The 14,449-nt window shown below is 43.6% G+C and overlaps 1 protein-coding gene across 1 annotated transcript in view; it reads left to right on the top strand.

The window, feature by feature from the left end:
- Positions 1-13,878, top strand: part of LOC126458264 (vesicular glutamate transporter 2-like) — a 175,961-nt gene extending 162,083 nt beyond the window's left edge. Inside the window, exons 8-11 of the mRNA XM_050095188.1 lie at positions 2,847-2,980; positions 5,982-6,124; positions 13,384-13,504; positions 13,593-13,878. Of these exons, the coding sequence (XP_049951145.1) occupies positions 2,847-2,980; positions 5,982-6,124; positions 13,384-13,504; positions 13,593-13,772 (578 nt within the window). The 3' untranslated portion in view covers positions 13,773-13,878. The remainder of the gene's footprint in view (positions 1-2,846; positions 2,981-5,981; positions 6,125-13,383; positions 13,505-13,592) is intronic.
- Positions 13,879-14,449: the final 571 nt, after the last annotated feature.

The raw sequence follows: 14,449 nt of genomic DNA, 5'->3' as shown, positions 1-14,449 counted from the left end.
CTGTACACGTCCATCTACTCTATACAATTTGAAACGAGACTCGTGTGATCAGGCAACATGTTTCCAGTCATCAACAGTCCAATGTCGGTGTTGACGGGCCCGGGCGAGGCGTAAGGCTTTGTGTCCTGCAGTCATCAAGGGTACACGAGTGGGCTTTTGGCACCGAACGCCCATATCGAAGATGTTTCGTTAAATGGTTCGCACGCCGACACTTGTTGATGGCCCAGAACTGAATTTATTGGCTCTGAGCACTATGGGACTTAACATCTGAGGTCATCAGTCCAGAACTACTTAAACCTAACTAACTTAAGCGCATCACACACATCCATGCCCCAGGCAAGATTCGAACCTGCGACCGTAGCGGTCGCGCGGTTCCAGACTGAAGCGCCTAGAACCTCTCGGACACATCGGCCACGATTCTCTTCAGTCATCGTTGGTCCCGTTGATGCAGCATCTTTTTCCGGCTGCAGCGATGTCGGGGATTTGATGTTTCACCGGATTCCTGATGTTCACCGTACACTCGTGAAATGTTACCTCGGCCAAATCCCCACTTCATCGCTGGCTCGGAGAGGCTGTGCCCCATCGCTCGTTGACGACTATAACACCACGTTAAAACTCACTTAAATCTTGACAACTTGCCGTTGTAGCAGCAGTAACAATTTAACAGCTGCGCCGGCAGTTGTTTTCTTATATAGGCTTTGCCGACCGCAGTGCTGTATTCTGCCTGTTTACGTACACTATGTGATCAAAAGTATCCGGACACTTACAAGTTCGTGGCGCCCTCCATCAGTAATTGTGTTGGTCCACCCTTATCCTTGATGACAGCTTCCACTCTCGCAGGCGTACGTTCAATCAGGTGCTGGGAGGTATCTTGGGAAATGATAGCCCATTCTTCACGGAGTGCTGCACTGAGGAGAGGTATCGATGCCGGTCGGTGAGGCCTGGCATGAAGTCGACGTTCCAAAACACCCCGAAGGTGTTCTATAGGATTTAGGTCGCGACTCTGTGCAGGCCAGTCCATTACAGGGATGTTATTGTCGTGTAACCACTCTGCCACAGGCCGTGCATTATGAACACGTGCTCGATCGTGTTGAAAGATGCAATCGCCACCCCCGAACTGCTTTTCAACAGTAAGAATCAAGAAGGTGCTTAAAACATTGATGTAGATCTGAGCGGTGATAGTGTCACGCAAAACAACTAGGATTGCAAGCCCCCTCCATGGAAAATACGACCACACCATAACACCACAGCTTCCGAATTTTACTGTTGGCACTACACACGCTGGCAGATGACGTTCACCGGGAATTCGCTATATCCACACCCTGCCATCGGATCGGCGCATTGTGTATCGTGATTCGTCACTCCAAACAACGTTTCTTCACTGTTCAATCGTCCAATCTTTTTCGCTCCTTACACCAAGCGAGGCGTCGTTTGGCATTTACTGGTGTGATGTGTGGCTTATGAGCAGTCTCTCGACCATGAAATCCAAGTTTTCTCACCTCCCGCCTTATTGTCATAGTACTTGCAGTGGATCCTGATGCAGTTTGGAATTCCTGTGTGGTGAACTGGATAGATGTCTGCGTATTACACATTACGACCCTCTTCAACCATCGGCGGTCTCTGTCAGTCAACAGACGAGGTCGACATGTACGCTTTTGTACTGTACGTGTCCATTCATTATCACATCGGAAACAGTGGACCTAGGGATGTTTAGGAGTGTGGAAATGTCGCGTACACACGCATGACACAAGTGATACCCAATCACCTGACCACGTTCGAAGTCCGTGACTTCCTCGGAACACCCCAGTCTGCTCTCTCACGATGTCTAATGACTACTGAGGTCGCTGACATGGAGTACCTGGCAGTAGGTGGCAGCACAGTGCACCTAATATGAAAAACGTATGTTTTTGGGGGTGTCCGGATATTTCTGATCACATAGTGTATCTCTGTATTTCAATACCTAAGCCTATACCAGTTTCTATGGCGCTTCAGTGTATATTGATGTTTATTGAGCCTCTACGACAGTTAGGAGTAAACTGCGCCACACATTATACAAACATTTCTAGCCGTGTTGGTACTGCGGGATATAATCATAAATTATCGCCCAGGTATTTCTCATTGTAGCTAAAAAAGTTAATAGCTCTTAGTACTAAGGTTTGATTGGTTTTATAGGCTGACGATATTTGCGCTTGTTATTTATATGAAGCCCTAGATATTTAAGACACCGCAACATGGCTCAAATAGTGTTTACCCGAACAGATGACTTCTAGATAGAGTACGCGTAGCCAACAAGGACCACAAGATCATATTTACTGCCCATCTTCAAGCGAGAATTACTTCAAGGAAGACGATTGCCCTAAGGAAAATCATAGAATAGATTTAAATAAGCCTTCACTGTATTCTTTGAAGCCGCGCGGGATTAGCCGAGCGGTCTAGGGCGCTGCAGTCATGGACTGTGCGGCTGGTCCCGGCGAAGGTTCGAGTCCTCCCTCGGGCATGGGTGTGTGTGTTTGTCCTAAGGATAATTTATGTTAAGTAGTGTGTAAGCTTAGGGACTGACGACCTTAGCAGTTAAGTCCTATAAGATTTAACACACATATTCTTTGAAGATTCCTAATGGATGTTTTCTTCCGCACACAATTCACCGACAAATCACTTCCAGAAATTGTAAATAATTTACAACTTTGGGGATCGTTTTCTTTATGTCATAGAATATTTCGTACTGGCTATTAAAAGTCCTTTAACTCAGATAACGAAAAATTTTTTATTTCCTCTTGGCTGACGTAATGACGTACTTCGCACTTCGTGTACATAGTTTATTCATTTGGAAATTTTGCATGTTGCAGATGTTCACCACTTCAGTCTGGAAGAATCTGGAGGGCTTTCCGCGGTTCCATACATCATTATGGCTGCCCTCTTGCAGTTTTCTGGCCATCTAGCAGACTTGCTTCAAAATCGAAATATTCTTAGCCACACGCAGGTAATTACAAATATAGTACTTGAAGGTCACTGTGTGTAAATAAGTTTTTCGCGAAGGAAGTCGTTGTGTATGAAAGTAATGATTATTTAAAAACAAGTAAATAGGTAAGCTGTGATATTTAGCTGCAGATGACACAAAAAAGATGAAAGAAACTAACTATGAATGTGGCTGTGCGTGAAGGTGCTCGAAAAAAATCGATACGACAGACGGAGTTCTAAAAAACTGGAATGAAAAGATTAATGAAGCCATATTTGGTATGCGAGAGGAGAAAATGATAGCTAACAAATTTAAACACTCTCAAAAAACTTACAATAGAGCCAGAAAAGAAGCGAAGGTATTTTACACATGGACGACACCGAGTCGTGGGGTGGATTCGGTAGTAGTACTGACAACGGAGAGCATAGGAGACAGAGCCCAAGTTATAAAAATGTGAAAGCGTTGAACTGTACAGAACGAAGCCAGCTGCATCGAAGATGGCGAACATCTCTGGTTTCATCCTAATGCGACAGTGTGAACGCTGCCTTCAACCGGATTTTATAGCCCCGATGGTACGACGAAAGAACTAAAAGTACTCAGGAGAAAAACTAGAAACTGTAAAAGAACAAGACCAAACAGTACCAGCGTCGAACTTTTGAAGTACTTTGAGGCAGCACTTCACAATCGACTGCTGCATATTTTAGCGTATACTGGAAGAAGACGGGAATAATGATTGACTGACATCTCAGGAGAGGAATAGGACGCAACCCGAAAACTGCAGGCGGATAAGTCTTCAATCTTCTAGGCACTGGCTGCAACTTGTGCGCTGAAATTCTGAACGCTGTTCTTAAAGGAGAGCAAATAGTATTTAGGCTATAAAGATCAAGCATAGATGCAATTTTCACGTTGAAAAGGAAGAGTAAGCTTTAACATCCCGTCGATAGCGAGTCCTTTACAGACGGAGCACGAGTTGGAATCGGGGAAGAACAGAGAAGGAAATCTTGCTGCGACCTTTTCAGAGGAGCCAGCCAGTTATCTGTCTCAAGCAATTTAGGGAAACAGCAGAAAACTTGAATCTGGACCGGCGGACGGGGATTAGAACTGCTGTTCCCCCATATGCGAGCCCACTGCGAAAACTCGCTTGTTGTTTTCGCATGAAACTACTAATCGAAGAACATAAAAAGTGTGGCTTGAAGATTCTTATAGCATTTATAAACCTCCAATATAACTTTCGATATTAAGGGCTCAATTGCGAACGCTAATGAAGAAGAGAGGTAATTCACACATTTGATTTCAGCATTTTAACGTCTCTGTCACAATACATCAGTAACGTGGAATACCGACGTGCCGGATGGAGGGACCATGTAATACCAAGAAAAGACGGACACTAGAACAGGCTAACTAGTCTATTCATTGCCATGATGCCGTTGATGATGAGAGAAGTAAATACTGAAGTAAGGAGGATGTAACTACTTTGTACTCCGGACCGTGCTGTGGTGAGGCGGTTTGAAAGCCTCAGCGGTACAGACAGCCGTGCCGTGAGTCCAACCACAACGGAAGAAAGCCTGTACAGAGACCAGACCAACATATTGTTCCTATAGAGAGGCAGAAACCTTTTCAGTATTTGTAAGGAAAAAATTCTTTATGAGTGATTAATCTGGCGCCGGCAGGAGTGGCCGATCGGTTCTAGGCGCTACAGTCTGGAACCGCGCGACCGCAACGGTCGCAGGTTCGAATCCTGCCTCGGGCATGGATGTGTGTGATGTCCTTAGGTTAGTTAGGTTTAAGTAGTTCTAAGTTCTAGGGGACTGATGACCTCAGATGTTAAGTCCCATAGTGCTTGGAGCCATTTGAACCATTTTTTTGATCAATCTGGCTTTGTAACGATAGCCAACATAGATATGCTACTTTGAAATTGCGGACAGCTCATGGTGACGCGAAAACAGCTATTATTTCTCCCGAGGGAAGCAGTTATACTGAATGGGTTAATCGTGATTGCATCCGCTGGGACAAAATACTACGGAGATAAAATAGTCCCCCATTCGGGTCTCCAGGCAAGGAATACTCAGAAGGATGTTGTCAGGAGAAACAAATTGGCGTTAAAAAACACAAATGGGTAGCATGAAGTTGGATATAGCGAGAACTGGCGAAGCGAGGTGGAAGAACAGAACTTCTGATCAAGTGAAAAAGGGTTATCTACACAAAATTAAGCAAGGGTACTGCAGGTGTAAGTGTTGTAATAAACAAGAAAATGTCAATGCGAGCAGTCTGCTATGAACAGCATAGTGAGCGCATTTTCGTAGTCGTGATATGTACAAAGACAACACCCACAACTGCAGAACAAGTTTATGTGCCTACTAGCTCAGCGGACGATGAATAGACTTAAAAATGTATGATGAGCTCAAGGAAGTTATTCAGGTAGCTCAAAGAGAGGAAAATTTAATGGTGGTGGGGGACTAGAATTCGGTAATACGAAGAGGATTAAAAGGAAAAATAGTAGGTTAATATGGGTCCGGGAGAAAGGAATGAAAAAGAAAGCCATCTGGCAGAATTTTGCACGGAGCCTAATTCACCCATCGCTAACGGCTGATTTAAGTATCGTGAAAGAAGGTTGTACGCGTGGAAGAGACCCATAGACACTGCAAGGTTTCATATTGTTGATATAATAGTCGGGGGCAAATGTAGACTCTGACCTTAATTTATTGGTTACGAACTGTACATTAAAACTGAAGAAACTGCGGAAAGGTAGGAAATTAAGGAGATGAAATAGTGAAGGCAACAAAAGATCGAACTGGCAAAAAGAAATCCCTGGATATCGCAGGAGATACTGAATTTAATTGTTGAAAGGAGAAAGTATAAAAAAAACATATCTATTGAAAAGTGAGATTTAGATTGTTTCTACACTTCTCAATTTAATTAGTAAACATTTCTCAGTGTCACAGATAATTTCAGAGTGCCGACAACTGTTTCACGCGAATGATTATAAATTTTCTGAAACATAATTATGAACCTGCTTTATTTTCAGGTACGGAAAATCTTCATATGCGGTGCCTTCGTCATAGAGACTGTGGCGATGGTTCTGGCCAGCTACGCTAGTAGCATTTCCGCCATAATGGCGTGCCTCACCATCTCAGTCGCGGTTGGAGCTTTCTCGTGGGCTGGCATTTGGTGAGTTGGCGCATAATATGTCCATACAGCGTATCTGAACGACGAAAGTTTCCTCTGTGGCGTAATGGGACATACCATCGAAACATGCTCGTAATCATCTGAGTCAAAAATTATTGTTCACTTATGGGAACGAATTAGACGAGAGGTTATCAGGCGAAAATGATATTGCAAGGTTCCTCCAGTTCGGACCAGTTTCAAATGTTCCGTCGCGCCATTCTAAACGGTTCCAGCAGTTTCGAGATTATAACTACCAGAGTAATGTTCAGTTACTGATAAAAGTGTAAACTGAAATAATCGTTCTTGAAGCCCAAGGTCAAATTTTGTTGGCTTCTTACAGCGTCGTTTCCTGATCTTACTACACATTGCCTCACGGCCCTTAGACTTGGAGCACGAACAGTCGTTTCAAACTGAAGTTAAATCTCACATTTGTATCATGGCAGTAGATTATGACTGGATGAAATGTCTTTGTCGTCGGAGAACGCGATTGTCTGAATTAGTAACGCTTTATTTTCATTTGACACAATCACAATACTCTTAACCTTTGTCTTTTAGTTCTTCTTTTTCTTCTTCTTCTTAACTTCAAGGAGCAGGCTTGCCCAGTCTTTTCCGCTTTCACTGTGCCATCCGTTCCTCGGTCGTCCTATATGCCTCATTCCCATCGTTTTATAATTGACTGACGATTAACTAATATGCTTTCCCCCATTCTGTTAATATTTTGTTTCCATTTTATTCATTGCTCTATTTGTTTTATTGTTTCATTTGTACAGTATATACCGAGTTCTTTTCTTGTAATGTTGTTTTATATTTGACATCTGAAGGCAAATCTTTTGATTTTTCCTTAAAAATTTCAATAAATCCCACTGAATTCTTCTTTGGCTTTCTTAGCTAACGTCCAAGATTCAGTTCCATACGTTAGAATGGGTGTAACCAAAACTTTGTAAAATTGTAACTCAAGGTCACTGTCTTCCATGCAATTATTTGATCGCCGCAAATATCAGGGTACTAATAAGAATGTGTCCCAATATTTAGCTGTCATCTTGTTTTATTTCCGTTTTCACTGTCTAACAACGTCGTTTAATTATAAGCTTAAAGCAGGTGAGAGGCTACATCTTCGTCGCACACCTCTGCAGAGATACAGTCAGTACCACAAAAAAGTGTACGCCATTATCTGTATGAAATAAAAGACACTATTACAAATACAGGTTTACAGGTTTACATGAAAATACATGTCATTACTAACTGCACAAGTACATAATAGTTAATCCAGTCGCTGCCATTATCGGTTATAGCTTGGCACCTTAGCCCTCTCTACGGTAAATCATCCTCGTTTCCAACCTCTAAATATCGTTTTACCCACTTCGCAACGAATGTCTTAGACTTTCTAAGAGTTTTAGCTGCAGCTCTATATGAAAGATTTGGCCCCTTTGGGTGATTTACTAGGATCACTGCCTCGTGACGCTTCAGATATTTTGTACTCATTTTAAACTCCAGCCACGAACCAAAACTTTCAACTGTCTCACTGTTTACCTACAAACTATGCAAAAGCGCACAGATTAGAGATTCGAGACCACTACCAGAGATGTCGCTTCGGACGTTACATTTAAAATTATGACCGTACAATTTCATGTGAAACTGACTGTACATTGGCCCCATCTTCCGTTTCGCTGTATTTCTTACAATTTCTGTGTGCCGATAAAGACTCTTTGTTACTTGTATTGAAAGTTTCGGATATCCTCGTTTTTTCACGATACCCTAAAAAGTGCTTCTGTTCAATTACTGAAAGCCTTTTCATAATCTATGAATGCGTTATTAGTCTATCTGTCGTATTCTCGTCATTTTTCAATTAATTGTTGTACAGCAGTAACGTTGTTACAAAACTCTTCAGAATAGTGGCAACTACTAGTCACAACCGATACAAAAGAGTTACATGTTTGCACCTATTACTATCCTTCAAAGTAGTCACCAGCGTTGTGTAGAACCCGTTGCCAGCGATGTGGAAGGCATAGTATACCGTTAGCAGAGCCTGCTCTGTTGATGGTGCGTATGGAGCGGTCTACTACCTGTCGAATCTCTGGAACAGTTCCGAAGCGAATGCCATGAAGTGGTTCCTTCATCTTCGGAATCAAATCGAAGTCACAAGGACTTTCTGGAACCGCAAGACCGCTACGGTCGCGGGTTCGAATCCTGCCTCGGGCATGGATGTTTGTGATGTCCTTAGGTTAGTTAGGTTTAACTAGTTCTAAGTTCTAGGGGACTAATGACCTCAGCAGTTGAGTCCCATAGTGCTCAGAGCCATTTGAACCATTTCACAAGGACTTAAGTCTTATTACTGTTCGTTTTTGGAGCATCACCTGCGACCAGCTTTATGAAAGTAGCGGCGACGCTTTCTGCGCAACCATCGGCCGTGGTGACCGAGCGGTTCTAGGCGCTACAGTCTGGAACCGCGCGACCGCTATGGTCGCAGGTTCGAATCTTGCCTCGGGCATGTATGAGTGTGATGTCCTTAGGTTAGTTAGGTTTAAGTGGTTCTAAGTTCTAGGGGACTGATGACCTCAGATGTTAAGTACCATAGTGCTCAGAGCCATTTTTTTTTCTGCGCAACCTACCCATCACTTTGCACGACAATGCGCGGGCGCATACATCGGAAGCTGTGGCTGCTCTGTTCGACCGATGGGACTGGGAAGTACTGTACCATCCACCATACTCACCGGAGTTAAGTCCTTGTGACTTTGAGTTGATGCCAAAGATGAAGGAACCATCTCGGGGCATGAATGAAATTGATTGCATATGCGAAAGAATGGGAATAAATAACTGGCAAGAGGCAGCACAAGACAGGAGCATCTGGAGGAATCATGTGAGATCGAGTCCCTTAGAAGCCTGCTGCTACTACTACCACATGAATTTCTCGTGGACTCTACGGCGTTAAGGTTTGCTTGGTGAAGAACGTAACCAGCCACAAATACTCAGACAAACAAATGACTACAATTTCAAAAAGTTGGATGATTTATTCAAGAGAGAGAGCTTCACAAATTGAGCAAGTCAACAATGCATTGGTCCACCTCTGGCTCTTATGCAAGCAGTTTTGCGGCTTAGCTTAGGTTGATAGAGTTGTTGAGTGTCCTCCTGAGGGATATCGTCTCAAATTTAATCCAATTTGCGTATTAGATCAACAAAATACCGAGATGGATGGCTCCAAACGTTCTCTGCTGGGGAGAGATCCGGCAGCTTGTCTGGCAAGCATGAAGACAACCAGTAGAAAGGCTCGCCGTGTGCGGATGGGTATTGTCTTGCTGAAATGTAAGCCCAGGATGGCTTATCTTTACAGCACAAAGGTAGGTATGTGATATTCTGTGCACTGTTTTCTTGCCCCCCCCCCCCCCCCCCCAAATGACGGGCTATGAAAAGAAATGGTACCGAAGACCATCGCTCCTGTCCTTCATACCGCGTAGAAGGCGACAGTCAGGTTGGTGCCCCACGGCTGGCCAACGCGTCTCCAGACACGTCTTCGGCCTGGAATCTCATTCACTGGAGTAGAATAGTTTTCAGCGATGAGTCCCGCTTCTAACTGAGCCACGATGACCACCGAAGACGTTTCTGAAGACTCCACAGACAGCAATGGGATGCTAGGTTGACTGTCGCCTGCCTTACGCGCTGATGAACAGTAGTAATGGTCTGGGATGCCATTACTTTTCATAGCACGAAACCTTCGGCTGTCATCCACGACACCATTAGAGCGATATTCTACGCCCCGTTTCGTTGTCCTTCCGAGAGTTTCTACTGCTTGTCTTCTAATTGCCAAACTATACCTTGGCCAGCAACGTCAGCGGATCTCTCGCCAACTGAAAACGCCTGGAGTATTATGCGCAGGGCCCGCCAACCATCTTGGTGTTTTGACGACCTAACGCGCCAATTGGATAGAATTTGGCAAGATACCGCTCAAGAGCACATCCAACAACTCTTTCAGTCAATGCTAAGTTGAATAACTGCTTACATAAGGGCCAGAGGCGGACCAAAGCGAAACTGACTTGCTCAAGTTGTGAAGATCAGCCTCCTGAATAAAATCATCCGAGTTTTCTGAAATTGCGATCATTTGTTTGTCTGTGCGTGTAAATCACATCTACGGATCTCCGTCCTATTCGGATAATTCCTTCGTGGTGTGTCGTTTTTTGTCTTAGAGTGTATTTTGAAAAAGCATTTTTTTAATGCCAGTGCCGGTTTAGAGCTACAATGCACATCTTAAGTAGGCAATCATTTCTTTTTAAATTACCATAATGTATTGGTCAGCAGCTTGCCGTGTCATCCGGCACTATATAGAAGTATTTGAGTATTTAGCAAAGGATGGTAATGTGCCTGTGTTTGATATGGTATGAAGTCGAAGAGTTCTACACACATACATTTGTTCTAGTGGACGGCTTATTGTCTTGCTTTGGTCCATATGCCTTTTCAATTGATGCACGATGTGTTGAAGCGTAAATAGCGCACACGTTGTAAAGAAACCACTCTGCCATAGAAACATTTCGCAATATGCTTTATATCTGCTGCAGTCTCAGACATGTGCTTGGAAACAAAAATTACGCCTCCACACAGGACCAAATAATTTGCAAACTCTTCTACGTTTCTCAGATGTCCCAGCGTGTTTGACGCGTTTGAGAGAAATTTTTACTGACGGAAACAAGATGGCAAGCATTGTTTGTGTTGACGTTTCGCCGCACATGTATGGCGAAAAAGGCTTTTAGTATAATTTATCTCACTGTATCGTGGGTTTCCACAACTATGGGAACTACGATCAGGGATAAAAACAAAACAACACTGGCAGTTACCAAAATGGTTGAGGTGTCGCCCCTTTCCCAGCCATATATTAAACAGGAAAACGTCAAGAAGAAAATCAATATTCTACGCACAACATACAAACGGGAATTCAATAAATAAAAAATAAAAAAAAAGGTCTTCGGTATTTCCACAGATGTAGGCAATGTGTTCCAACGTTGTGGCATTTTAATGAACTGCTATTAGAGGACCAAGTAGAAGAGAATAAATGTTCACATATTTGTCTTCTTTTTCAGTGTGAGGGTTAAGTACAGCGATTCTAAACAAGTTATTAAAAGTTTCAGTGTCCATTTGGAGAAAGTTGATCGAACCATGAGGTTCCGAGTGTACCATTTCCTTTAACAGCTTTTCATGTTTATATTTTGTCTCTAATTTTGAACTATTGCCGGGACCAGCGTCTTTTTTTCTCCTTCTCCGTCTTCTCCTTCAAACACAGTGCCAGAGTTAATGTTAAAAAACTTTTAACCATTTCTGTTCATGTGAAAATACAGCTTACACGAACAGTGACTGCTTCAAAAGTTAGGTTAAACGAAAAAACTTGTTAGATCATGTGCGGCCTTATTTGACAAATCCGTGGATAGATAAGAGCGAAATCTTCAAATAAGTCTGACCGTGTACGGGGCCTTTTAGACTGCAAATTACGAAGTGTTCATGTGCTACAGCGATTTGTTTAGAATGCATGTGCTGTTGCACTTCATCCCTTTGTGCATCGGTTTGAAATGCCAGAAGGACCGAAGCAAGAAGTGGCTCCAAATTCTGAAATAATCTTGTGCAGTGCAGGGGCGGACGGCATGTTGCTGATGAATACATTACTGTAATTAAAAAAAAGTTAGCTTCTGAAGGCAGGCATGATGGCACGAAACTGGTAATGACCTTAAAATGAAGCTTTTTAAATTATTTCTAGCTCGTTGGGTTCTTCACGGACGAAAGCTGAATATTTTTTTATCGAAATGGATATTGTTAAGTAGACTGACTGTGAAGAAGTTGCTAGAACTCACATTAATCATAATTATACGCTAATCAGCCAGAACATTATGACCGCCTATCTAATAGATAAATCTGTCTAATAGATAAATGTCATCCTTGGTATGGGTAACAGCAGCGACACCCCGTGGCGTGGAAGCAATGAGCCCTTGATAGGTCACTGGAAGGACACATCTGCACACACAAGTCACCAAATTCCCGTAAATTTTTGTGAAGGGGGGCAATGACCTCTGACGCCACGTTCAATCAAACCCAGATGTGTTCGACTCAATTCCGTTCTGGTGACTGGGGTGAGGGGGGGGGGGGAGGGAAGGGGAGGCAGCACATCGATTAAAACTCTCCACTGTGTTTCTTGAACCACTCCACCACACACCTGCCTTTTGACATGTTTCATTATCTTGCTGAAAAATGCCACTGCTGTCGGGAAACATGATCGTCATAAACGGCAGAAAGTGATCTACAATCAGTGAACCATACTCCTTGGCCGTCATGATGCCTTGCACGAACTCCACTGGACCTATGGATGCCCACGTGAATGTTCCTCAGAGCATAATGTGATCGCACCAGCTTGTCTCTGTCCCGCATTACAAGTGTCAAAGAGCTGTTCCCTTGAAGTCGACGGATTCGCGTCCTCCAATCGGCATGTTGAAGAAGATACCGGGATTCATCAGACCATGCAACGCTCTGCCAATACGCCAACGTCCAGTTCCAATGGTCACGTGCCCATTTCAGTCGTAGTTGCTGATGTCGTGGTGTTAACATTGGCACACGCATGGGTCTTTGGCTGTGGTGGCCCATCGTTAGGAGCGTTCTGAGGACTGTGTGTTCAGACGCACAACATTAAAGTCTGATGTTAGTTCCGCCACAGTCCGCCGACTGTCCTGTTTTACCAGTCTGCCCAGCGTACGCCGTCCGACATCGGTAATGAGGGGTGGCCTCCCAACCCTACGACGTCTGGACGTGGTTTCACCTTGACTTCGCCATGTATTGAAGATACCCAGCACTGTACTCCTCGGATAGTTTCCGAAATGCTCATGCCGAGCCACCGTGCCATCACAATCTGCCCTCGGTCAAACTAAGACAGTTCGGGCGCCTTCCCCATTGTACTCACAGACCGCACGCTCACTGGTGCTTCATGCACCATGCGTGTGTCTGGCTGTCAAACATTCCTCACCGGATGACGCTGCTATCGCCTGGACTGGTTTATATCGACATTACGTCGGTGGTCATAACGTTTTGGCTGATCAGCGTATCGCCCTGTGCAGCCCACGAACCTCGCACAGATAGGCAACGCGAGGTACTGCAACGTCAAACACATGACACTCTATAAACAGCTGTATTCATAGATGTGACAATATCGATACCTCCAACATTAGAGCCTTCTCCTTATTTAGTTGTTCAGAGGTGTATATTTTCATAACAACACAAAGTTAATTCTTTATGTTTAGTGTAAACCACCTGGATATGGCGCCGCAGTACGCTGGAGTCCTAATGGGCCTCTCACAGACAGTCGCTACTATACCGGGAATGGTGAGCCCTCCCCTCACAGGTTTCATTGTCAAAAATAAGGTAAGTGGTTACATACAGAAGTTACGTATTTAGCGGTTGCCTTATACTTTGAATAACAACAGTAATTCTAAACGTATGTGTATTTTAGGATCCAGAGGAGTGGCGGACGGTGTTCTTCATTACAAGCGGTGTCTACCTGTTGGGAACACTGGTTTACGGTGTCTTTGGTTCCGCAGAGAGACAATCTTGGGCTAGGGGTGCAGCCAAGAAAGAAGAAATGGCGTTTGACAACAAGGCCATAGAAACCGAAACTACGAGTTCTTTATAAAACTGCATTATGAAGTCCATTGTTTCGTATTGACCTTTAGTTGTATCGTCCAGTAGTTTTCATAAATATTTTGTACAAATTGTTACATAAAATTCTTAGTTCGTTATTTTTGTGTATTCGTTTCTCACGGCATTGAACTACATAAATGAAAAATATTAGAATTTTTCATATGTGAATGTCTTCCACCGGCTTTTTGTAGAAAGGACAAATATATTAACTACTGTTGTCCTGGTAGATTTACAGCGAATATGAGAACTGTCGTTTTGTAACAACGGTAGAAACTTAATACTCTTTTTTTATGTCGAATCAGTTTTCCTGCAACTAACTAGTGGTTTAATTTTATGTGCTAACCGAACGATCTCCGTCGTAGAGGACACGAAATTTCAGCCATGTGATGAAACAATGGTGTATCCAATGCGTTTCTCAGTCTTTCAGTATTTGCGACCTATTTTCAGTAATAATCTTCATCGCTCTCCCCCCCCCCCCCCCCCCATCCTTTTCCACCTAAGATCACAATACGTATTTTGAGGAAATTTATCGCTATTTCACAATACCAATCCGCTACACGACAAAACCAGAATTGATGGCTCTCTATCACGTATTACAAGTAGCGCGCGAATGTACTTCCGTAGGTCTCTCAATTGCCGAAGAAGTCTTCATAGACTTCACGGCTAGTG

Source organism: Schistocerca serialis, chromosome 2 (assembly GCF_023864345.2).
Source record: "Schistocerca serialis cubense isolate TAMUIC-IGC-003099 chromosome 2, iqSchSeri2.2, whole genome shotgun sequence".
NCBI lineage: Eukaryota > Metazoa > Arthropoda > Insecta > Orthoptera > Acrididae > Schistocerca > Schistocerca serialis.
The sequence above is the reverse complement of the archived record's forward strand: the minus strand, read 5'-3'. Positions and strand labels throughout refer to the sequence as shown.